Source organism: Pavona decussata, unplaced genomic scaffold (genome assembly GCF_977016875.1).
Source record: "Pavona decussata unplaced genomic scaffold, jaPavDecu1.1 SCAFFOLD_217, whole genome shotgun sequence".
NCBI classification, from domain to species: domain Eukaryota; kingdom Metazoa; phylum Cnidaria; class Anthozoa; order Scleractinia; family Agariciidae; genus Pavona; species Pavona decussata.
In genome coordinates, this window is record NW_028145622.1 from 1,482,366 (window position 1) to 1,505,393 (window position 23,028).

Below are 23,028 nucleotides of genomic sequence, written 5' to 3' on the forward strand. Positions count from 1 at the left end.
CAAAGACTTTTGTTCCTCAATTTAGCATTCAAAAACAACTATAATGAGCAAGATCTAAACCTCGGTTAACTTTTAATCGTGGATTAGCGTTTGGAACAACCAGGCTCAGACTACCAACACAGTGAGTCGCAACATAATATGTCGATAAATGTGTGATCTGCTTCGTTAGGACACATCCGAGCAAGGTAATTACTACAACAGAAGAAAGTATTAGAACTAAATAAGTAATCTTTATTCATACACGGTATAAGTTCAATCAGGTTTACAAAAACATGGTGTTAATAAAAACGACTACATTAACAGGGGAGGCTTTAATACCAATCTTTCTGCGATACCACGTATCGAAAAAAAAGTGTCGATATCGAAACAACACCGACCTCGTATCGGTATCGCAGTATCCGGGACAACAGCGATTCAACTGATATTCAGCGAAAAGGTCCTGGAAACGAGTGAGTGGATGATTCAAGATGGCGGTCTTTTTGGATTTTCATCACTGAAAGTCATGACAAGATCTTGAAAAGAGTTTTGTGAACGGCAGGTACATGTATGAAAATGATGGACGAGAAAGTGCATTTAGTCCCTGTCTGGGCTTACACTCCGCACAAGCGCCTTCTGTCATCGGACGATCCGTTTTTTGAGGTAAGTTGCACGGCGGTCACTGGTCACTTAATTACCTAGATGAAGACTTCATCTGACCTTGACTGTCAAGGCATTTAGCATAAATGCACACCTATGCAATGGTACGTAATCCTAATGAGTTTGGGAATGAAAGATCTTAGAGTAATCATCGATCGATGGTGCATCAATTGTTCAAAAATCAAAATGCACCACAGAAAGTACATGTATTTCAGATCATCTGATCATGAACTCATCCTCCATGTTTCCCAACTTTGGGTAAACTCGTCTTTGATATTAAAAATATTACCCTAGACAGGATGGCGGACTTAAATGTGGTTTTTGGTCATGTGCGCCAAACGTTTGGTATAAGATGGTATAAGGGAGTTGAATGACCATCAAAGCAGGGCTTGAACAATCGATGAAACCGATGATCGGAAAATCAATCGATGACAATCGATGCCTTGTTAGTTAATTGGCATCGATTGGCATCGGCCAATCGATGACCAATCGATAATCACACAAAAGTGGTCGCAACTCATCGATTGTCATCGATTGGTGTTAAAAAAAAAATTCGGAGCAAATTCGCACAAATGTTTCAGATTTGAATTCGTTCACCGGATTGTTTGTATGCAGATGCGACTGGAGACGAGTGAGCTCTGAATGGTGGGTGTTGTAATTATACTGAATTGTAATAAAATAAACCAGAATAAACGTGATTAGGCTTCGGTAATCATTTTATTACTTCTTTGTCACAACGAAGGTGCATAAAGTAAACAGGGTAAAAAATGAAATAAAGTTTACTGCATGCAGGCTTAAATGGGTGAGCCGTATAGTAAAAGCTGGAAAAAAAGAGACCATATCGAGAAACTTAGAGCTGCGCGGGAAAAAGCCAACAACACAACATGCACAGCCTCTGTCCGAAACACAGTTACCACCGGTCACAAGAGAACTATAAGCCACAGTTTGGACTCAGATTCTTTTTGTAAATCTTGACTGAAAATAAAACGCATCAAAAATGAGAACCAATCGATGACAATCGATGTCAATTAACTGATCGATTGGCGTTGATAATCGATAAAAATTGATAATCGATGAAATCGATAATCACAAAAAACCCGTGCATCGATTGTTCATTGATTATCAATATCAATCGATTAATTGGCATCGATTGTCATCGATTGATCGATTGATTTTCCGATCATCGGTTTCATCGATTGTTCAAGCCCTGATCAAAGAGAAGTCATAGTGCAATTTGCGCAGAAGAAAACTGATGTGTTCGTAAACCTTCCAACTGGTTATGGAAAGTCACTTACCTGTATTTATCAAGCTCTATCGTTTGTTTACAATTCAATTCTTGAAGCTGCTGGTCACTGATTGTTGTTGTGGTTTCGCCGCTTGTAAATCTTATGAAAGACCAGGTAGACAAATTGGCAAATCTTGGAATTCTTGCCGCTTCTCTCAGTGAAATCACTGAAGAAAATGCAGGGTGTTGTGGAAAGAAAAATTTCAATCGTATAACCTATATACACGTCCGGAAGTGAAAATATCTCCACGGGTGATGATTTCCGTTTTTTCGCAGTATGTGATTGGCTTTACTTGTCATAATGAGTCAACGCTGATTGGTCTGTTCAGACAAAGGCAATTTGCCGACAAACGGAAGTGGCTGTTCATTTCAGCAGACGTTCGTGGGGCAGGAATGCGTGACGAACCCCAAAGAACATCTGCGTGGGAGGCTACCTCCATGTTCTGATCATCTTTAAAATGATTATTTTGAACAAACTTGAAGACGGTTAACCAGATGCACTGTAAATGTTCTCCCAAAACCCCACTGGTGACCAGCATCCGATTTCTCCTCAAAATTTCACTACTTGTGTAAACAAGCTAAGTAGGCCATAAATAAATAAAGGAAATCATCACCAAAGACAAAAATTTAATGTCCTTAGATGTTGATCAAACAAATTCTCCAAGCTAGCACCTTAAGAACTTTGTTTAAGAGCAGTGAGGAGATAATACGCATGTTGATAGGAGGGCCTTAAAAGGTATGTACTGTGTAGCATTAACTCTCAAGGTAGAGATCATGTACACATTAACGGTGGGCCTCTCAGTCTACAGAACATGGCAAGTGCATGCATGCGTCAGATTTCAGAAAATTATCTGTTTATTTCTTTTAGAAAAAGGTACATGTATGTTTCTGGACATGCGAGATCTTGTCCATTTTTCCATACTCTGAAGTCTAGGATACCTCTCTAGGGGGTGTTTACATGTGAAAACTTGTATCAGTGTGAGTTTCATACCGTTATGGCATTTTGTGATTTTTTACCGTGTAAATACATGAAGGGATGAGATTTTTTTTCGGTGTTTTATACATTAGGGGACAGTTTGTGCCTGCCAAAGTGATTGTGACGCCATCTTGGATTGGATGTCGAAGACTATGCATGCGTTGCACATTTCAGACTCCCATTAGAGTGATTTCATGCTGGAAAGAACAACCGTACCGCATTTACCTTGTATCGGAATGAGTTTTCATACCAGGATGAAACTCTCACTCCCAGGTGGGTTACTCTGGTATAAACGTGACCGGGGGGGGGGTCCGACGTATTTTTTTGGGTCTAAAATTTTAACCTCCTGTATTTTTTTGGGTATGAAAAATCTGCGCATATTTTTTTGGGTTTAAATTTCCGCCAGGCTAATAGTTCTTACACAATTCAAGCCAATCATGTATTTTTTTGGGTCTAAAATGTCCAGTCTTGTATTTTTTGGGTGCACAATATAAGGTCTATGTATTTTTTTGGGTGCAAAATATTAGGCTCCGTCGGACCCCCCGTCATGTTTATACCTGAGTAACCCACCTGGGCTCTCACTCCGGTACAGTGACCAGAGTGAACTCACACCAGTATGACTCACTCCTGTATGAGATTTTGTGACTGGTATCATATACTTGTAAGCAAATACAGAGCCACGAGAGGGAACTGGAGTGAACTTATACTGGAATAAAAGTTGTGCCAGTAATTAATTGGCCAGCGTGTTAAATGTAAACATCCTCTTAGGCAGAACCAGAGCTCTAGCCTGCAGCAGCGCAGCTATTAATAAATTTTATTATACCTACCATTTTCTCTTTTTTTTGTGTGTTTTGTTTTGTTTGCTTTTCATCTTGTTGTCTTTATTTGTTGTATCCATTTATTATTTAATATATATTTAATTTAGTTTATGGTTCTATCCTTTCACAGGAAGGAGAATTATTTTGTAACATTGTACAGAAGCAATTGGATAACAGTGAAGAAGTTGAGGATCTTATTCAAAAGCAAGTTGCTATTATTATTATTATTATTATTATTATTATTATTATTATTATTATCATTATTATAATTATTATTATTTATTTTTTTATTTTATTTTGGTATTTTATTATGAATCACACCTCAGATGCACAGGCACATCAGTACACGTTAAAAAAAAACTAACAGAGAAAAAAGATCGGGGTAACAGACTAAGGAGACCTACAGCAAACCTACTGTAGGACGCTTGTTAACACACATTATTTTGTAGTTGGGCATCATCAAAAAGGGTGGTACTGTTTAACAATTATTGTCAAATTAAAGTTAATTAGCAGCAGACAGTAATAAAGGATGAAATGTAATACACACAGGACAAGGTTTTAAGGACTAAAACTGTGAACACTAGAAATATTTCTGGAATGTTTATTGTGTTGGGAAAGAAAAATTAAACAATCAAATGTGAGATGATAAAAAAATACAAGCTGTTAATTATGGTACAACAGTAGTTATAAATTATTTTTTTGTGGTTTGATTTTGCCTCAGATTGGTCACACAACAATAAACATTCCAATAATAATTTGTTAGCGTTCACGATTTTCTTATTTTCACATGACTGTATATATTTTGTTCAAAGAGTTTGCTTGTTCTTGGACGACATAAATGTATAATTTTATATTTGAGACACACTCATTCCTATTTTGTTGTAATTACCAACTAAGACTTGTTTGTTCAACCACAGAGCTGAATTCAAGTGTGATGTTCCCACTTGTGGAGAGTGGTTTTCAAGTGTCCCAAGGTACTTACATGACTTGTACATCATGTGACTGACAGTAAAGGCCAGCAGCAAAACTCCTCTTTACAAGCTGTTATCAGAATTCTTATTGATAGATCAAATAATATTGTTTTTTATATTTAATGTCTTTTTTTCTTGATTACCTAATTTTTAATTAAACAAAGTTTGGCATTTAGGTTTTGTTACGAATTAACCTTCATAATGTACAATGTACAGTGTAGCTTTATTAGAAGCTGCATCAGTGGAGGATGTAATTCCAGGCTTTTGATTGGCTTTAACCAGCCATGGGATGTCAGCCATTCTACCAGTGCCATTGGCAGAGAAATAGCAGCCATTAACTCAGCTTACATCTAGTCTTTCCTGCAATAAATGAAATCAACAAGATCTAACAAAATTTTTTTAATTGTTTTTAATATATACTTTATAAAGTTTTTAAAAATTTTGAGTAATTATTCCACTCATGCTACACAGCTTGGACTGGCAATCTTCTCATATGTTCTCACAATCATGTCATACTGTAACTGTTAAAATAAGATACAATATTTTTAAATAAACTTCAATCTTTACAATTAAACTTTGCAGTTTTTATAAAGCCTCCTTCCCACTGGCGGTATGTTATGTGCGGTTCCAGAAAAAATCCATACCCACCCCATGGAAGGTCATTAGAAACTCCTAGGGGGAGGGGGTCTTAAAAGTAAAAATCTTAGAAGCAAAGTACAAAGCTAAACTGGAATTTCCTGGGAGGAGGGGGGTAAAAAACAAAAACCTTCTGTGGGGGCCGGGGAGTATGGATATTTTCTGGAAGTGCACAATGCTAGTCACATAATTAAATTAATGTTAAATTTTAAGACGCCTTATGTTGAGTTTACTAACAATAAGAACAATCACAACATAATGTCTTTATGGCATTACTTGATCACAAAAACATGCATAATAATCGCAATTACATTATTATGACATAATTACTTTGAATAAATTAGTGCAAAACTGATCTTTTCTTTATAATTTTGTACATGTTGTGAGATCTGTGGCCTTTTGTTGTCATTGTTGTTGTTGTTGTTGTTGTTTTGGTTTTTTTTTATTATGTCACTGGTGTGAACAAGGCTAAAGTCTTGTCATTTTATATTTTTTGAACATTTTATTTCAGGTTTGTTTCCCTTTCAACCTTGTTTTCTTTTGTTTATATCTGATTTACTCAGCTATGAAGCACACTACAACAGCTTGCATCGTCACAGCTGTCAAAAATGTCAGCGGTCTTTTCCATCAACCCATCTGCTAGAGATACACGTGCTGGAGACTCACGACACTTTGTTCAGCATGATCGCCACTAGAAAAAACCTGGTAAGGTGCAAGTCTTCCCAAAAACATAATTATTTAACTTTTGAGTCCTAGTGTCAGTGCGCATATTTGACAGAATTATTCTAATATTTTTTTGTTTGCAAAGATAACATACCATTAGCTATACATTGTTCAGTACATTATATATTAATTATCTTTATATTTTTAATTTACTACGTAACTTAAATAATTTAATGAAAAAAATTAACACTACAACTTCCAGCATTCATTAACCCATGGATGATCTCTGCGACAGAAGCCTGCTGTGCAGTGCTCTACCAACTGAGCTATCATTTAAGCCAACTGCGAGCCGATTTGTTTTAATTGTGAATTCATAAATACACCAGTCATGGTGAAGATGGAAATGGAATAGTATTATTTTATTATACTACTATATAATTATGTTTTTCAGTCATATACATTCAGCAATTATTCCATTTTTGCGTGTTTATGTTATTCAACTTATTAGATCACTGTCTCCTTGTTGTTACAAAATATATGCTGAGATGTAAAATAAAAATGTGGTTTACTTATTATCTCAAGGTGGTTTGAAGAAATTAAATTTTAAACCACAGATATTTAAATAAGTATAACAATGTATACAGGTATACAATGGGATTTGTACATACAGTGAGACATTCAATTATTAATATTATTATGCAGCATACGTTATAAAAAATTGAATTTTTTCTCTATTTGATAGTACAGATGTCTTGTGGAGAGTTGCCCTGATCGATTTTCAAGTGATGATGAAAGAAAGGTAAGTATGGTTAATGAAGCTCTTTCTTTTAATGTTGTCTTTGTAATTTCTATTTTTAAAATATTTGTAATTTTGCATGACAAAATTTCCAGCCTAAGGGACACTTGCATGAAATTAGTCACTGTAAGTTGAAAGACCCTGTTTAAAATGTATTTGTTAATTCTCTTTATATTTCTCATAGGGAAACCACAGTAATTATTATTATTATAATAACAATAATTATTATTATTATCATTATCATTATCATTATCATTATCATTATCATTATTATTATTACTATTATTATTATCATTATTATTATTATATTTTTTTTTTTTTGTCTTTTTCTTCTGACTTTTCAACTTTAAGTTACTGTAGCTTGGATTGGACTTCCCATTTCAACATTACATGTGTCTAGAAAATTAAGAAATTCAATAATTTGAATATAATAGAATTTAGAATGCTGCTCCTACTTGAATTTATAACTTACACTTTTTTCCCCTTGTCTGCAGTAGTAGGTAGTAATATTTAAATGTGATTTCATGATCAGTTTGTATCTGAAGTGGCAAATCAATGTAGTTGTAATAAATTAACAATACCTCGTTTAATAATAAAGTGTGTATTTAAATAATTAATAAATTTTTATTGTTAGGTGACTGTTGTACATTTTTTTATTAATTGTACTGATGAAATTGAACTACAATGGACTGACTGAAGATCCTTCATCAAGTCCTCCTCATACCATCAAAATTCTTTTTTAAAGTCAAGAAATGGTACATTTACAATCTTCCCTGGTACTCCCACTGTATAATTATGTAGAAAGTCTCCTCCCTTTCCAGCCAGCCAGCATCAGGACTTTATGGTAATGTAAAGACATCCTTGATTGATTGATTCTTTAACTGTATTGTTTCTTTATTCCACAGGATCACCTGGTATCCTTTCACAAATATCCCGCAGATTTCAGATTTAACCGTCCAAGCAGACAGCAACGAAAAAACAAAAGGTTATAAGCTAAAACTGTAGTGATGTTAAATTCTTACAGTTCTGCTTGTTTACTCAAGCAGACTTGGCTTTTAATAAATACTGTATTTTTGTTATCCTCAGAATCCTTCTCTGCTTTGCAGTGACATAATTATAGTACCACTCTATCAGTTGATACAACAGTAAAAATTATATAAATAATTATGTTGTCAAACAAATGCCTTATTATTGGTGAACAAGTTGTAGTATCGTTGTCTTGACTTTAGTGATCACTTGTAATCAAATTACAAATGAATATAACATTATTAATAAAGCAACCCTAAATGTAGCTTTAACTGATTATATCCATTTTTTGCTATCAAATTGCAATCAGCGTGTGTGACACAAAATTTGCAAAGTTTAAAAAATATTGCAAGGAAAAATTCAGAGGCACTTTAACTTGTCAAAAATTTAAGATCATGGCTCTTATCTCTCCCAGCAATTTTTTTTGTCAACAATTATTGCTACATGTATATAAGGTATGGGCAAATCATTATCACAATGAATAGTTCCAGAAAATATCAAAATGTAGAGGGTAACGATGTTAAGACAAAGACTCCTAATTCCAGGGATAGTGGGAGGGGGGTTTAATAGACAAAAATCATTTCTTTGAGGGGAGAGGTATGGACACTGTAGAAATACATCCACAGTTTTATAATGCTGTTGAGTAGTCAAACATTTTGTTGTGTTTGTTCCAGTGTCCAGTCTAAAGAGGAATGTATGGATACTTCTAGTTCTGTGCCAGAGGTAATAACAAGGTTGTCAATTCTTTAAGCTCGATCATATATCTTATGTCCAATTTAAATTTACATCCCAGAATTAATTCCTCATTGTTCAAGAGTTAGAACTGTCTTTACTTTGTCTATACATTTGGGCACCTGAGTTTGCGAAAATACATGTAGACTCATGCAAATCAAATTGTGGCAATTAGGATCCCAGTGTTATATAGTTTAAAGTGAAACACAAAGTGAACTTTATACTTGTACATGCCATGTGAATTAAGTCCTGTTGTACCACAATAACTTATTTATAAATATATAGTGTAAGGTGTACAATTTTCTTTCTTTCAATGTGAAGGGATATGAGTATCATTTTTAATATTAAGTAATTATAAGCTAGTGAAAGTTGGTTATAGTGAAGGGAAATATAATAAGGGTCTGAACATGCGAGTGGGGCCTCCTCAGATAAAATTGAAATGTGTTTCACAGGACATGCTAAAAACAATAAAGTGTGATCAACCGAACAAAGAACCGTGAGCCACCAAACAAAAAAGCTGCCTGCAAAATAGCACAACACACATACATGTACTGGTTGTGCTGTGGAATGATTTAATATGCAATGCCCCAGATAAAACCTTTCAATTGACATTAAATTTAGTACAGGCCGGGTTCACAGTTGCCCTTTCACAGAAATGGGTTTTTGGCCATTGCAACATAATGCTAGTGTCACATAATAGACAGAACATTTTAAAGGGCAGAGGCATAAAACCCAGCTAAATGACATTATTTTTTTCTTGTACTTGCAGGCAGCCAAACCAAGTTCAGCCAATTCAGCACCAAAACAAAGGTGATTAATCTTTTGTATGATTTAAATTATATATTGAAATTAGAAAACTCGATCCCATACAAATGGGAAATAACACGTGTTCAGTATAATTGGTACTTGTTCAATATAATTGGGACTAATTGGTGTTAGTGGTTATCGCCTGTTATCAGGTGTTAGAGCCAATCAGGTTCATGCTCTTCTATAGCTTCCAGATGTGATAATGTTATCCGCTAACAAGACTGTTAGAGCCAATGAGAGTTTTGTTATTCAATAACAGGATAACACAAATAACAACTCAAGTGTTAGCGGATAATATTAGTCAGTTCCACCAATAACAAGCACTCATTACAACACATCGTTATTTGTGGCTACAATTAAGCTTACGAAATTCAAAGTCTGCTAGAGGGCACCAGCAAACCTAAAATTGCTGTCCCAAATACATGCGATTTTCAGGGAAAATAGTCCAATTCTCTTCAGATGTTGGATTCATTGTGAATGTTTAACAATACAAAAGGCAAAATGTCTTAAGGATTAGGTGTTGCTCAAACTTGAATTGCTATGAGTATGTTTGTTTCATCTTCTCCCCTAGGATTCTACTTCTCCACTGAAAAGAAAATAAAGCTGCTCTTGTGAAGAAATCTTTTCTCACTAACAATGGAATCAGTGATCGCGTCAAAAAGATACGGCTACAGGCTCGTTTGTTTAGTCTTTTTAGTCCGATATAAAATAAAGAAATCTTTTTTCACTGACAAAAAAACGATTGTCACAAAAAGACACGGCAACAGAGAAGTCAGGATTGTTTAATGTTCTCCAGTATTAGATGTATCTGCCTCTTTGAAGAAGAAACAAACGGCAATAACGACAACATGACACGGCTACAGAGAAGGTTCAAAGAAAGACCTCTTGTAAGGGGCTTCTACATCGAAACATTCCTGCACGCAATTATCTAGCGACAAGATAATGCCCAACATGAGTGGAGCACTAACTGGGCATTTCCGTGTAACGATTACTCTGTGACGTTTATTTGGAATGAAGAATTGAAAATGGGTGAAAAAGATTATAGTGAGTCTAGCAGAAAAAGATTCCAAATTGTTGTCTATTTGCAGCAGAATATGCGATTATACCACATGTCTTTGTTCGGAGAAATTATCAATTGCTATTGACAGATAAACACCTGAACGTCTAAGCCATCGTCAGCCAATAAGGGGAATGTTAGTCGCTAACAGAATAACAGGTTTTCCGTTACTGCGTAACCTCAGATCTAATCACCAATATTTAAACCATAGGACGGAAAAACATGCTAAATGAAGTGTCTACCTTCCTTTGAACGCTGCAAGTCACGACTCAGTTGCTTGCTTTTAACGCAATATATAATTAAGGGAACGTTAAGTTTGAAAGGCCGTCAGACAGCCGAATAAACTCTTGGGATAAACTGAAGATATCGGCAGTATCCAAAAACGAACTTTATTTTGATGATTCATTTGCTCAATTGACATTTAACTACGTTTCGAATAAAACAAGGAGCACCAAATGATTTAATTATAAAACAGTTGTTTTTTTGACACACAAGAGAGGCCGGATATCGCCGAACAAAACGTTCAAGCCAATTTTCGTTTGACGCCAAAATGCGATCACTTGCCGCAAATCACGCTCAAATTTAATAATGGCAGGAATTACTTGTAAGTGTACTATCAAACGATATGCTTTTGCTCCTGGCATTTTCGAAGACTTTTAATGGTCTAATCAATATTGTCAAATCTACGGTTAAAATTTTAATTCACAAGCACAGTAGAGCGTTTTACTTACCCTAGCCGCCGTTTTCCGTGCACAAAAGCTACGAGCTCTTTCCCCATAAACTTCTGCTTTTCGCTCAAAAGCAACTTTGAGATTTGTACAATTTTGCTCGCTTTCGGCCGCACGCTCTTTCTCATGTTGTGATAGTTAGTGATAAACGATTACGAGCAGTGTTGGAACGGAAGAAAGTACCCGCCAAAGCCATGCATTGCGTTTTAAAAGTGACGAAACTGTCCCGTGGCAGGCTGGGTGAAGTTGCGAAGTAGGTGCTGGAGGGGGAGGAGGACTGAGGCTTGCACCAGTGACACAGTCCTGTACGAAAATTCTGGCGAGAAAGCGGCGAGATTCAAGCCATAAAAAATCACGCTAACAAGCGAGACAGAACGTGACGATAATCAGCCTGACGGGAGAGGTAAAATGAAACGATGAATGAACGGGAATGGGGCGAGGCTTTTTCATTTGAATCGCCTGTTTAGCTGAAATATAGGGTGCTTTCTGTGCTTTCCATGCACCAAAAATTTTCAGTTTGAATTTTTCGGAAATTTCGGTCTCGATTGTCGGTCGTCACGTGGTCAGTTTTTGCCCCAGGCTTCTTGACACCGCTTATCGTATGTGTTCAAACAGTCCAACTGGAAGCTTTTGAAAGGAACACGATTTTCGAAAATACCGAAACTTCCACTTTTCGGGAACACTGAAAAGGTTGTCCCAAATTTTCGAAAATCCCGTTCCATTTGATTCCAACCCGAAAGTTTCGAAAATTTTGTCGAACGGAAAGCGCCCTATGGCTCGCTAAACAAGCTGAATTCCTCTCGACGGACTCAGTCGGGTCGTATTATGGCCTGACTAATTAAATGTAGGTAATACAACACCAAATAATGAAACAGCACGTACACATGAAGTCAACTATCATACTTCTTGTGAAAAACTCGTTTATTATAAATCTGGGACATGACTAAAATAGAGTTTATCTTTCTGATCTAGGCGGTTGTGCTCTACCCGCGATGTTTTCTGTTTGTAACTCTTCGATACAACTGCAAAATACACGGCTATTCGAAAGGCCTTAATCAATAATGTCAAAAATCGATTTACCCTACTGGGTGCCGTTTTGACTTAAAAATTATGACCGAAAAACCGAGTATAATTTTACATTAACTCATTCTAGCACACTCTGTCGCGCCATCGCGTCGAGCGCATGTACCTAAACCGTCAAACGCCTTGGAAGTGGCGGGCGGTATTTTGCTGTTACCTTCAAAATATTTATATTGTAAAGGACCCGGAAAGGAAGGGAAGAGTCCCTCAAGGTGTGCCGTTTATTTCCTGCAGCTTCCCTTGCTGTCCCAGAAGCTTTTGTCTTGAATAGCTAACTTGATTCGTAAAATGGATTGTTTTGTTTGCCGGCAGTCCTTTGACGTCCTTTTGGTTTGCAGAGACACATCACACATTCTGAAAAACAACGTAGAAAACGAAAAATAATTTACAGCTGCCATAATTGTAGTCTCCTTCGCAGCTTTTTATCAACACCGTTTGAGCGTCCCCCACTGAGGGATTTATTTGAGCACCGCAGCACGTGGCTAAAATAAGTTTAACCATTTAATGTACACGCGCTGAAAACGGCAAGTTACATCGGAACAATAAACTCCATATGTACGTTTATAGCCGTGAATAGATCGTTTTCCATTTCTGTGGGAATTCAAGTGAAGTATATGAATCATTTAATTGTTATACTTACGTTTGGGACACTCATGGAGAATATATAAATCCCGACTCTTTCTCGCCAGAATTTTCGTACGGGACTGTGTCACTGGTGCAAGCCTCTCCTCCTCCCCCTCCAGCACCTACTTCGCAACTTCACCCAGCCTGCCACGGGACAGTTTCGTCACTTTTAAAACGCAATGCATGGCTTTGGCGGGTACTTTCTTCCGTTCCAACACTGCTCGTAATCGTTTATCACTAACTATCACAACATGAGGAAGGGGTGCGGCCGAAAGCGAACAAAATTGTACAAATCTCAAAGCTGCTTTTGAGCGAAAAGCAGAAGGCGTATTGTAGTTTATGGGGAAAGAGCTCGTAGCTTTCAGTGTGTGCGGAAAATGGCGGCTAGGGTAAGTAAAACGCTCAACTGTGCTTGTAAATTAAAATTTTAACCGTGGATTTGACAATATTGATTAGACCATTAAAAGTCTTCCAAAATGGCAGGGGCAAAAGCATATCGTTTGATAGTACACTTACAAGTAATTCCTGCCATTATTAAATTTGAGCGTGATTCGCGGCAAGTGATCGCATTTTGGCGCCAAACGAAAATTGGCTTAAACGTTTTGTTCGGCGATATCCGGCCTCTCTTGTGTTTCAGAAAAACAACTGTTTTATACTAAAATCATTTGGTGCTCCTTGTTTTATTCGAAACGTAGTTAAATGTCAATTGAGCAAATGAATCGTCAAAAGAAAGTTCGTTTTTGGATACCGCCGATATCTTCAGTTTATCCCAAGAGTTTATTCGGCTGTCTGACGGCCTTTCAAACTTAACGTTCCCTTAATTATATATTGCGTTAAAAGCAAGCAACTGAGTCGTGACTTGCAGCGTTCAAAGGAAGGTAGACACTTCATTTAGCATGTTTTTCCGTCCTATGGCTTAAATACTGGTGATTAGATCTGAGGTTACGCACTAACGGAAAACCCGTTATTCTGTTAGCGACTAACATTCCCCTTATTGGCTGACGATGGCTTAGACGTTCAGGTGTTTATCTGTCAATAGCAATTGATAATTTCTCCGAACAAAGACATGTGGTATAATCGCGTATCCTGCTGCAAATAGACAACAATTTGGAATCTTTTTCTGCTAGACTCACTATAATCTTCTTCACCCATTTTCAGTTCTTTATTCCAAATAAACGTCACAGAGTAATCGTTACACAGAAATGCCCAGTTAATGGGACAAAACTTAATTATTCTCCACTCATGTTGGGCATTATCTTGTCGCTAGATAATTGCGTGCAGGAATGTTTACAATGTAGAAGCCCCTTAACAAGAGGTCTTTCTTTGAACCTTCTCTGTAGCCGTGTCATGTTGTCGTTATTGCCGTTTGTTTCTTCTTCAAAGAGGCAGATACATCTAATACTGGAGAACATTAAACAATCCTGACTTCTCTGTTGCCGTGTCTTTTTGTGACAATCGTTTTTTTGTTAGTGAAAAAAAGATTTCTTTATTTTACATTGGACTAAAAAGACTAAACAAACGAGCCTGTAGCCGTATCTTTTTGACGCGATCACTGATTCCATTGTTAGTGAGAAAAGATTTCTTCACAAGAGCAGCTTTATTTTCTTTTCAGTGGAGAAGTAGAATCCTAGTGGAGAAGATGAAACAGACATACTCATAGCAATTCAACTTTGAGTAACACCTAATCCTTAAGACATTTTGCCTTTTGTATTGTTAAACATTCACAATGAATCCAACATCTAAAGAGAATTGGACTATTTTCCCTGAAACTCTCATGTGTTTGGGACAGCAATTTTTGGTGTGCAGGTGCCCTCTAGCAGACTTTGAAATTTGTAAGCTTAATTGTAGCCACAAATAACGATGTGTTGTAATGAGTGCTTGTTATTGGTGGAACTGACTAATATTATTGGCTAACACTTGAGTTATTATTTGTGTTATCCTGTTATTGAATAACAAAACTCTCATTGGCTCTAACAGTCTTGTTAGCGGATAACATTATCACATCTGGAAGCTATGGAAGAGCATGAACCTGATTGGCTCTAACACCTGATAACAGGCGATAACCACTAACACCAATTAGTCCCAATTATATTGAACAAGTACCAATTATACTGAACATGTGTTGGGTGGTTTTTTTTTTTTTTTTTTTTTTTTTTTTTTTTTTTTCGTTTGAAAGCTTATAAGGTCCAACCATGCTCTCTGGAAATTTCAGTTTACATGACTTTGTATGGCTTCCTTCCTTCCGTACAGTATGATAACATGGTATGGTATGTAAAGTTCTATGTACATATGTTTGTACATGGTAACTAACATACAGTACTTTATAGTCCAGTATTCTAACTTGTAACTTTCTTACTTAGAAAACTAAATATTAGATATTGTTACTCTTTTACTTACTTTGAATTCTTGCTTAGATACAGTATATTTCTTCATTCGTTTGTTTGATGATCTAAAGTATTTACTTTTTTGCCTTATATATCTTCAGTCGATAAATCTTGTTGTTAAATGTCCCTATGTAGGCTTCCGAAGACAATATGTTTTGGCAGAGGATCAACAAAGACTTTCCAAAGAAATTTTCCCAAGAAAAGCAAGAAAAAAGCCAAGAGCAAACAAGATACCCAAATGCAATGTACTTCAGAGGAGGTAATGTTAGTTGTGACAACTACATGACTACATACATACTGCATCAGATTTGAAAGTACCTGCCATACCCTACCCCCAAACAAAATGGTGACTGAGGGGGTGGGTAGGGGGTGGCAATGAAAGCTAATTTTCAGACACTTATTTTCAAAATTTTTCCTGTGTTGAGCATAATCTTTATGGTATGGGTCACTTTACAACTGAAGGCATTCAGGAGAATCAATTGCTGGGGGGGGGGGGGGGGGGGCACTTGTACTCTCGCCACAATTTCTTTGGCCCCTCTTTCTAGATTTTCTGGATCCACCCTTGAACAGTGTGTGGGTTCTTTAATGTTATGCTTAGTAGAGGGCCACAGGGTTATCGGGGGGGCGGGGGGGGGGGCACTTGTACTCTCGCCACAATTTCTTTGGCCCCTCTTTCTAGATTTTCTGGATCCACCCTTGAATAGTGTGTGGGTTCTTTAATGTTATGCTTAGTAGAGGGCCACGGGGTTATCGGCGTAAGCTGCCACGTGTTACCCTCTTTTACTTACTTACTAGCCAATATTTAAACAGGTGTTGTGAGATGGGACTTACGGCTTAATTCATCCTTATCTAAGAAGACTAGAAATTAAGTCTAACTGTTTGCAGATGTCATTGTATCAGGCAGCACTTTCTCCTCAGTTGTATTTAAAGACCCTGAGTGTTGATCTAGCCAGGGTTTTAACCCATGACCTCCCACAAAGAAGTCCATCCCTCTCCCAATTGAGTTAACCAGTCAGACATTTTTGTTATCTTGCAGGTCACGATGACTGAAATCAGCTGACAATAGAGTTATAATGCTGATTTGGAGTCAGATGTCTCGCACCATTCCTCTTATAAATTTAAAGTACATCATGTACAAAATCACATTCATGAAAGAATTGTGTCGGTTTTAATACACACTAGTCAGGCAGGCATCAACAACAGCAGAGGATTATATTACATGTAAATAAATATAAGAGACAAAATTTATTATTATGTTACAAAGTGTCTATTTCTTCCACGGGATAAATTGCGTACAGTAAATTCTATCATAAACTACTTGCTAGCATTATCAATTTGTACATGTAACCAATGCAAATACATCCCAACTCAAAACAATACAATCATATGACTAAGTAGAGACATTTCTCTTACCAGTAGTTTTTGGCTCAAAACTATCAAAATGTAATAACAATGAGAAAACTTTTATAGACCTTAATATAGAAACTTCTATTTTATGAACGTGGCTGCAGATGTTGGATGTTGTAAATTAACCTTCAAAGTCGAGACAAGGCAGATGCACTAACTGTATCTGACGTTTCATGACTTAAGAATGATTATGTGAGATGAATGTATGTTGTCTTTGACACATCAGTCGGATAACCTGAGATGCTGCGCATGCGGTGATTCCTGTCAAACACAGCCTGTGCTGCAGATGAGTTTATAGTCCATCTGCAGCTCAGGCTAGTCAAACAATGCCATGGATGTTCTGAAAATTTGTGAACATTGCTGAAGATTGCAAAAGAGCTTCTAAATTAAACAGTGTCGTCTTTAACTATAGGTTCAAACAACTTTTAGCATCATGTTTTTTTTTTCTTTTTTTTTCGCAAAATCATCAATTAAATAATCTTTGACTGAAGGAGCAATAATTTACAGGTACATGCATGTACAAGGTACACAGTCTTGGGAAAATGTCATTCATGTATGAGATAAAATATTATTTCTGTGATCCGTAAGCATGAAACTTGTGAATAATGTGCAAGAATTAGCAGGTAAACAATACTAAAAACTGTGCATGCCAAGTAACTATTAACTAACTTTTCTTTCTGCTACGTAACAAACACGTTGACTATCATAAAACAAATCTTATCATAAAACAAATCTTACACACTGTCCAATATATCCTCCCTGGAGTTCACAAATTATATACTAAACGACCACCTTAAATTAATTCTATAGATCTTTACGACCCAAATTTCAAATTTTAATTGAGGCCAGGTAATGAAAACCATTACAATTGCTGGAAAGAGAACCTTAAAATTAAAACAAATGACCAAATTTGAGAGTGTTGTCTTTTGAAAAAGTGAAGATCAGGAATTTTTCCAGATGTTTAGTATGAAGATAGGCAAAACTCACTAGTTTCCATACAAATGTCTGGGAAATTTTATGAGTAAACAAAACTGCAGAGTATCTCTTCCCTATGTTTAGAGATGAGACTATCACACTTGAACATTACATTTTGTACTGATTGAAGGGCTTGCTGCATAACTGATTCATGGTGCATTTTCAATTGTCCTTTTAGCTCAGGTTCACCTGAGTTTTTACATTGTGGTCCTGAATTCGTCCAGGAAACATTGCTCCAATGTTTATCCGCTGCTTTACACAAGTTTCATCTGCAATAAAAACCTATGATTGTGCGCAAGATTTTCGTTCTTATCACAAAACAAAGCGCAAAGCAGTGGCAATGGTTTTTTGTTTAAAACCTGGCCTACAGTACATCAAAATTTTAAATTACCCAGACCATGGAGAATGAGCAGTCACCCCTGACATTCCCATATGGAAGTGTTCCACTTGCAGGGGAATATAGATATTAAATCATTTAGCCTATCCCTAACTAAACCAGAAGAAACAATGGTCTGCAACATCTGTACAAAAAACTATGATTTACAAAACACTGCACATGTTGCAATTTTAATATAGTTACTGTATCAATCACCTAGTTTCACATCGGTATTGTTCAACGGCTCCACAAGTGTATTTCGTCTCCATCCTTAATTTTATATCTGTACAGCTTCCTAGAGCCGAACGACATTGCTTCAAGACCAAAGCTAAACCCAACGTCATGATAAAAAATCCTGAAGCCTGGAGGTGGAATACCTATGAACTCACTTAAGTATTTTTTCAAGCTTGTTGTAGTCTGCATAAGGTTTATTTCTCTCTTAAAGAGGGGCTGATCATCAAAAATAAATGAGATCATAGCCGACTCCTTGGGCTTCAAGTTGACGTCAGCTAGTCGGTCTAGCATCCCATATGTTCCAACCAGTTCAAGGTACCTTGATGGTGGATTCTCGTCGTCCATGTGATGACGAATGAAAAACCTCTCAGCGTCTTCTCTTTCTTCTTGCGTCACCTTGGTCTTGTTAAGCTTTTGTATGTTGGGAAGTCTTGCGATAACCAGCTGGCGCTTGACAGGATCAGAGTACTCATTTAGCAGGGGAATCCCCATTAGACTCACATCTGTAAGTACTGGGAACTGCTTCAGTGCGTCAATGTCTTCCCATGTGTTTAGCAGAGTGTCATTGACACTCAGATACTTAAGATTTGGAAACTGTAGTGAGGCCTCAGAAGGACTGATGTTTTCTAGAGGGCATTCTGACATCCATAATGCTGTCAATTTTGGGAACACAAATCCTAGTTTTCCAATCTCATCCCATTGTTTGATGTCATGCTTGTTAATGGCCAAGTTTCTGATGCTGGGATATTGTGCAGCTGTGTCTGGAATGGTGTCATAGCCATTTAGACTCAGATACAGGTCTTGCACTCTTGTTTTGTAGAAAGAAAAAAATAACAAACTTTTGTTTTTTTTTACTTACATGTAGCTATAGTAGTATACATGTCCATGTACAGGATATGTGGCATCACAGGCCAACAAGCTACTGTTAGTAGCTTCTTGTTCATCAATTGGGAAATATCTTTGGGTATAGGATTAGCGCAATTGACTCAATTGACATTTGAACAGTCCACACAAACATTCTCGCTGAACGGATTCTGCCACCACTCCTGCATTATCAATTTTTTCTTTGGATTTCTGTTTCTATGTGTCTTCCAAGCTCTATGCAAATCCCATTGACCTCTTATTACTAGATGTGGTCTCATTCATTCAGAAGCCTTTCAGAGAAATGTGATGACAAACTGACCCCTCACTGGCACTAATTAAGTGACTGGTCATGGCTGGGGTTTGTACATAGTACACCTCCAAATTGGAGACACTGGACCACCATTTAGAACTACATGTAACATGTACAAGGTCATCATAACCAAATAAAGCAGCACTCTCTGCTCAGTTAGGCCTAGGACCCTGAGAGTTGATCTGACCAGGTTAAGCCAGATGGCCAGGCACAACCTCCCACTAGCAGCTCAGAGTTTGACCTACTGAGCTAAAGAGGTGACAATAAAATTATCTATCCTATAGATACCCTCAAAGCGCAAGATTGGGAACTTTTACACTTGCCATTAATGAATTACCAACTTGCATGTACACAGTTAAATTCCAGAAAAAGATTGGCTATGAATATTTGGCCAGAAAAGTATCACAGAAGGTGATAATAATTTCAAATGAGATATTTTGATACAATGCTTGAGTGACTTACCCAGTGAGATAATTCAGTAGAGAGTAAACAGTCTCCAATGGCACGGCAGTGTTGTTTAGGACAAGTTTTTTGATGGAGCTCATTGCCTCTTTACAATGGTCATCAACCAAGGGACTAAAGTCTGCGATGCTTTGCGATAAGTAATTCTCACTCAGGTTAAGAAACTCCAGCTTGTGAAGTTGACCTATTATTCGAAATACCTATGGACCAAGGAAGAACAGTAATCAAAATGAACTTTCCTCGTAAAATACCCTGCATTAGTTCCAACAGTTCTCTGATGGACAATTCAATTCAATTCATTTATTTTGCCATTAACCAAAAAATACAACATAAATGCATTAAAGATGATAGACAATATTCCTACTATTACAATATTCCTACTAAACTATTTACAAGATTAAATGTGTTAGAGGCTAGGAAGCCTACATGGAAGCCGGGGGCTTATTAACTATAGGCTTCCTGGAACTATAGGATAAACCATAGAAGTTAAGGGTACCATGCAGGTCAGAAGTTATAAGCATCAAATACATATTTGTCAAGCAAAATGCAGTGTTCCTGTATAGATACGACAGGGCCGGATCTCGGGTTTAAAACCGGAGAAAGCTGGCTTCCTGGCGTGAATGCATGGTGAGCTGTGCCTTATTTATTTTAAGTATTAATTAACCCGTAGAAATCTGGCATTATTTGCACAGGGTACAATGTCTACTAGCACACTAGCACACGATTGTGACAAATGAGTGCACAGATAACCAGTGTCCATTTGTCACTTAAGACACAGAAAAGTGTCCATGATAATTTGTCAAACAACAACAACTTTATTTAAAGCCATGGTAAAAATCACCAGACGTTATGATATCCACGTAAACCAGGGTCCATATTAAGCTGCTACTTAACTTTCCCAGGTTCCTTCTTTTTTTTTTTTTTGGGTGGAACTTTACGAAATGGATTTTTAAAGAAGCACCTCACAAATTAAAGCTATTGGCACATTCTCTGGTGTCAATTAAAACCATAGTTGCCTTCATGTAAATGTATACACAATTTAATGATTTTAATTAATTAAAACTAAAAGTTTCTTTCCAACCTCTTGAAAGTCAGAAAGGTCATTCTTTGCTAGATCCAGCTCCTCAATGTTCGGGCATGTGGATGCAATTTCTCCATCAGCTCCAGCACAGTTAATCCCACAGCCATCAAGGGTGAGGATTTTTTTTTGGAAATGTTCTGATTGACCAAAAAAGGCTACAAGATTAAAGAACTATATTGCGTTAGATGCATTCATTTTTCCGTAATCTCCCTGAAAATGGGCACTGCCACCATCACTTCATTTAAGTGTCAATGTATTTAGCGCAGAGCACTAATTGGGGACACTTTGCAAATCGAAATGGAATTTAGAAATGTTGGTTTTTGAGGAGAGGGGAAAACCGGAGTACCCAGAGAAAAACCTCTTGTTGCAAGGACGAGAACCAACAGCGAACTCAACCCACATATGATGCTGGGTCCAGGAATTGAACCCCGCCCACATTGGTGGGAAGCAAGTGCTCATACCACTGCGCCATCCCTGCTCCCAAGCAAGTATAGAATATAATGCCAAAAAAGAAGAAGTTACAATAAATTTAACCTATACTCCCTGCTCAAGACAAAAAAAGCTACTAGATTGCTCTCTCCTTTGTATAGGCTACTATTTTCTCATTAAATGAAAAAATGTAAGCAAAAAAGTCGGAAATGGAATGAAAAAAGTAAAGTTTGAGAAGTAAAATAGGAAAGTTACATGTAAGCTTAAGTCTCTCTATCCGCAGGCAGTTAACGTTTAATTTCTCATGTGATGATAGCATGACATTTCATTTAAGATTCTAAAATAAAACCTCTTATTTATAAGAGAATTTGGAATGGGAGAGATGATAATCAGCCGTTGATTGTGAGAGACTTCAGGAGTTCACTTATCTCACCTTTGTACTTAGGAGATCTACTTATGTGAATTTCCTGAATAAAACATAGCTCTTCATCTTCATCCTCGCTGTATTTATTTAACAGAGCGTCTTTAAAGGATAGTCGTTTCTTGCTAGCTTCTAAATCGACCATGACTACATCAAACGCCAGGAAACAACACTTGTTTGTATGCACAAGAGCTAGGACCTTTGTCAAACCTGGACTCTTCAAATTTCTGCGAAAAAATGAATCATTTTTGCTGATCTATCATAATTTTCCTTTTGTGTGCCTCGTTTCGAGTCACGCAATGAAGCGAACGAAATGAACAAGTCACGCAATTCAAACAGGCCAATTTTTGGAAAAATAGTTAAATACCTCTTTCTTCCTTTTTCTACCTCAACTCTTGTGTATTTCACGGCAATTTCTCTCTGATATTTCCTTTCCAAGTCGCCAGCAAAGTTCTTTGTTTTTGTTTTTGAATGACCGCAAAGGATCAAGGAGTTTGACCGAGAGAGACTGGTGTAGTATACCTTTCTTCCCCAGGCTTTGCCGAGAATCCTTGTTGCGTCATTTGTCATTTGCCCGGTTCGATTTCAATTCAGGAGAATTTTCAGGGGATTTTCGTGAGATGTGTAAATTGCCTAAACTGACAATGTAAACCTAGTGATCTTCGAACTGTTGTCCACAAAAAGATTCCTTCAACGTTTCTTCGTGGACACGTGGCCTAGCGATGAAAAACGACTCGATTTGAGGCTTGGTCGTGCGGAAATATGTTGAGTTCTGCGGTTTTCGCAAGAATAGCTTTCTATCCGTCTTTGTTATGGGGTATAGCCACGGAGAGTTCCACCAAAAGATGGTATGATCGAATAGATACTCACTTGATATTGGGAGCACTGCCGTTCAAGAGTCAGACAAAGGAAGTATGTACACATGTACCTAAAATCTATGCATATTGTGTTTGTCTATTGTCCTCTGTTTAATTTTACTGGAGTTGGGAGAGGGGGGGAACCAGGGGAAAAACAGGACAAGATTTGAATAAAAAATCCCTGTTCAATCTCGTACCCAGAGTCCTCAGATTCTTTGGCCAGCGGTTGGTCGCCAGGAGAGACCCTGGGGACATCGAATTTTATTACCGCAGGATTTCTGCAGTAAAACAATGGAAACCGTTAAGGAACAGCCAATCAAAATATTTGAATTTTTTCGATGTCCCCAGAGTTTCTCCTGGCGTCTATACCCGCTGACCAAAAAGCCTGAGGAC

At 37.1% G+C, this 23,028-nt stretch overlaps 3 protein-coding genes across 6 annotated transcripts in view; 2 read left to right on the forward strand and 1 right to left on the reverse strand.

The window, feature by feature from the left end:
- Window positions 1-451: 451 nt before the first annotated feature.
- Window positions 452-17,035, forward strand: LOC146459750 (zinc finger protein 511-like). The gene is made up of 10 exons (XM_085089014.1): window positions 452-639; window positions 3,846-3,919; window positions 4,633-4,689; window positions 5,886-6,027; window positions 6,728-6,784; window positions 7,687-7,766; window positions 8,482-8,530; window positions 9,309-9,349; window positions 15,355-15,478; window positions 16,256-17,035. Exons 1-10 carry the CDS (start codon window positions 547-549, stop codon window positions 16,277-16,279), a joined length of 741 nt encoding a protein of 246 aa, XP_084945140.1. The 5' UTR covers window positions 452-546; the 3' UTR covers window positions 16,280-17,035.
- LOC146459751 (tubulin-specific chaperone cofactor E-like protein) lies at window positions 16,371-22,348 on the reverse strand. 2 transcript variants are annotated; one of them, XM_085089008.1, is made up of 5 exons: window positions 22,146-22,348; window positions 21,791-22,005; window positions 20,929-21,083; window positions 19,848-20,047; window positions 16,371-19,019 (listed from the first exon to the last, which is right to left on the reverse strand). In XM_085089008.1, the coding sequence occupies exons 1-5, from the start codon at window positions 22,346-22,348 to the stop codon at window positions 18,215-18,217; spliced, it is 1,578 nt and encodes a 525-aa protein (XP_084945134.1). In that variant the 3' UTR covers window positions 16,371-18,214. The 2 variants fall into 2 exon arrangements, with proteins under 2 accessions (XP_084945134.1, XP_084945135.1); XM_085089009.1 differs by having other exon boundaries at window positions 22,166-22,255.
- The window catches only part of LOC146459752 (phosphatidylglycerophosphatase and protein-tyrosine phosphatase 1-like), a 74,822-nt gene continuing 74,117 nt past the window's right edge, over window positions 22,324-23,028 (forward strand). For 2 of the 3 annotated variants that reach the window (XM_085089016.1, XM_085089017.1), the window contains exon 1: window positions 22,332-22,690. In XM_085089016.1, the coding sequence (XP_084945142.1) occupies window positions 22,541-22,690 (150 nt within the window). In that variant the 5' untranslated portion in view covers window positions 22,332-22,540. Of the gene's footprint in view, window positions 22,691-23,028 lie in introns of all 3 variants that reach the window. The other variant, XM_085089015.1, reaches the window with a different exon arrangement.

Bases quoted from the DNA above. Each gene is read 5' to 3' on its own strand.
- LOC146459750 (XM_085089014.1), top strand. From the start codon at position 547: ATGAAAATGATGGACGAGAAAGTGCATTTAGTCCCTGTCTGGGCTTAC. The intron at 8,531-9,308 runs GTAATAACAAGG...TTGTACTTGCAG, and splicing joins CTTCTAGTTCTGTGCCAGAG to GCAGCCAAACCAAGTTCAGC. The intron at 15,479-16,255 runs GTAATGTTAGTT...GTTATCTTGCAG, and splicing joins TGCAATGTACTTCAGAGGAG to GTCACGATGACTGAAATCAG.
- LOC146459751 (XM_085089008.1), bottom strand. From the start codon at position 22,348: ATGACAAATGACGCAACAAGGATTCTCGGCAAAGCCTGGGGAAGAAAG. The intron at 22,006-22,145 runs GTATTTAACTAT...ATTTTTTCGCAG, and splicing joins GTAGAAAAAGGAAGAAAGAG to AAATTTGAAGAGTCCAGGTT. The intron at 21,084-21,790 runs GTGAGATAAGTG...TTAATCTTGTAG, and splicing joins TAGATCTCCTAAGTACAAAG to CCTTTTTTGGTCAATCAGAA.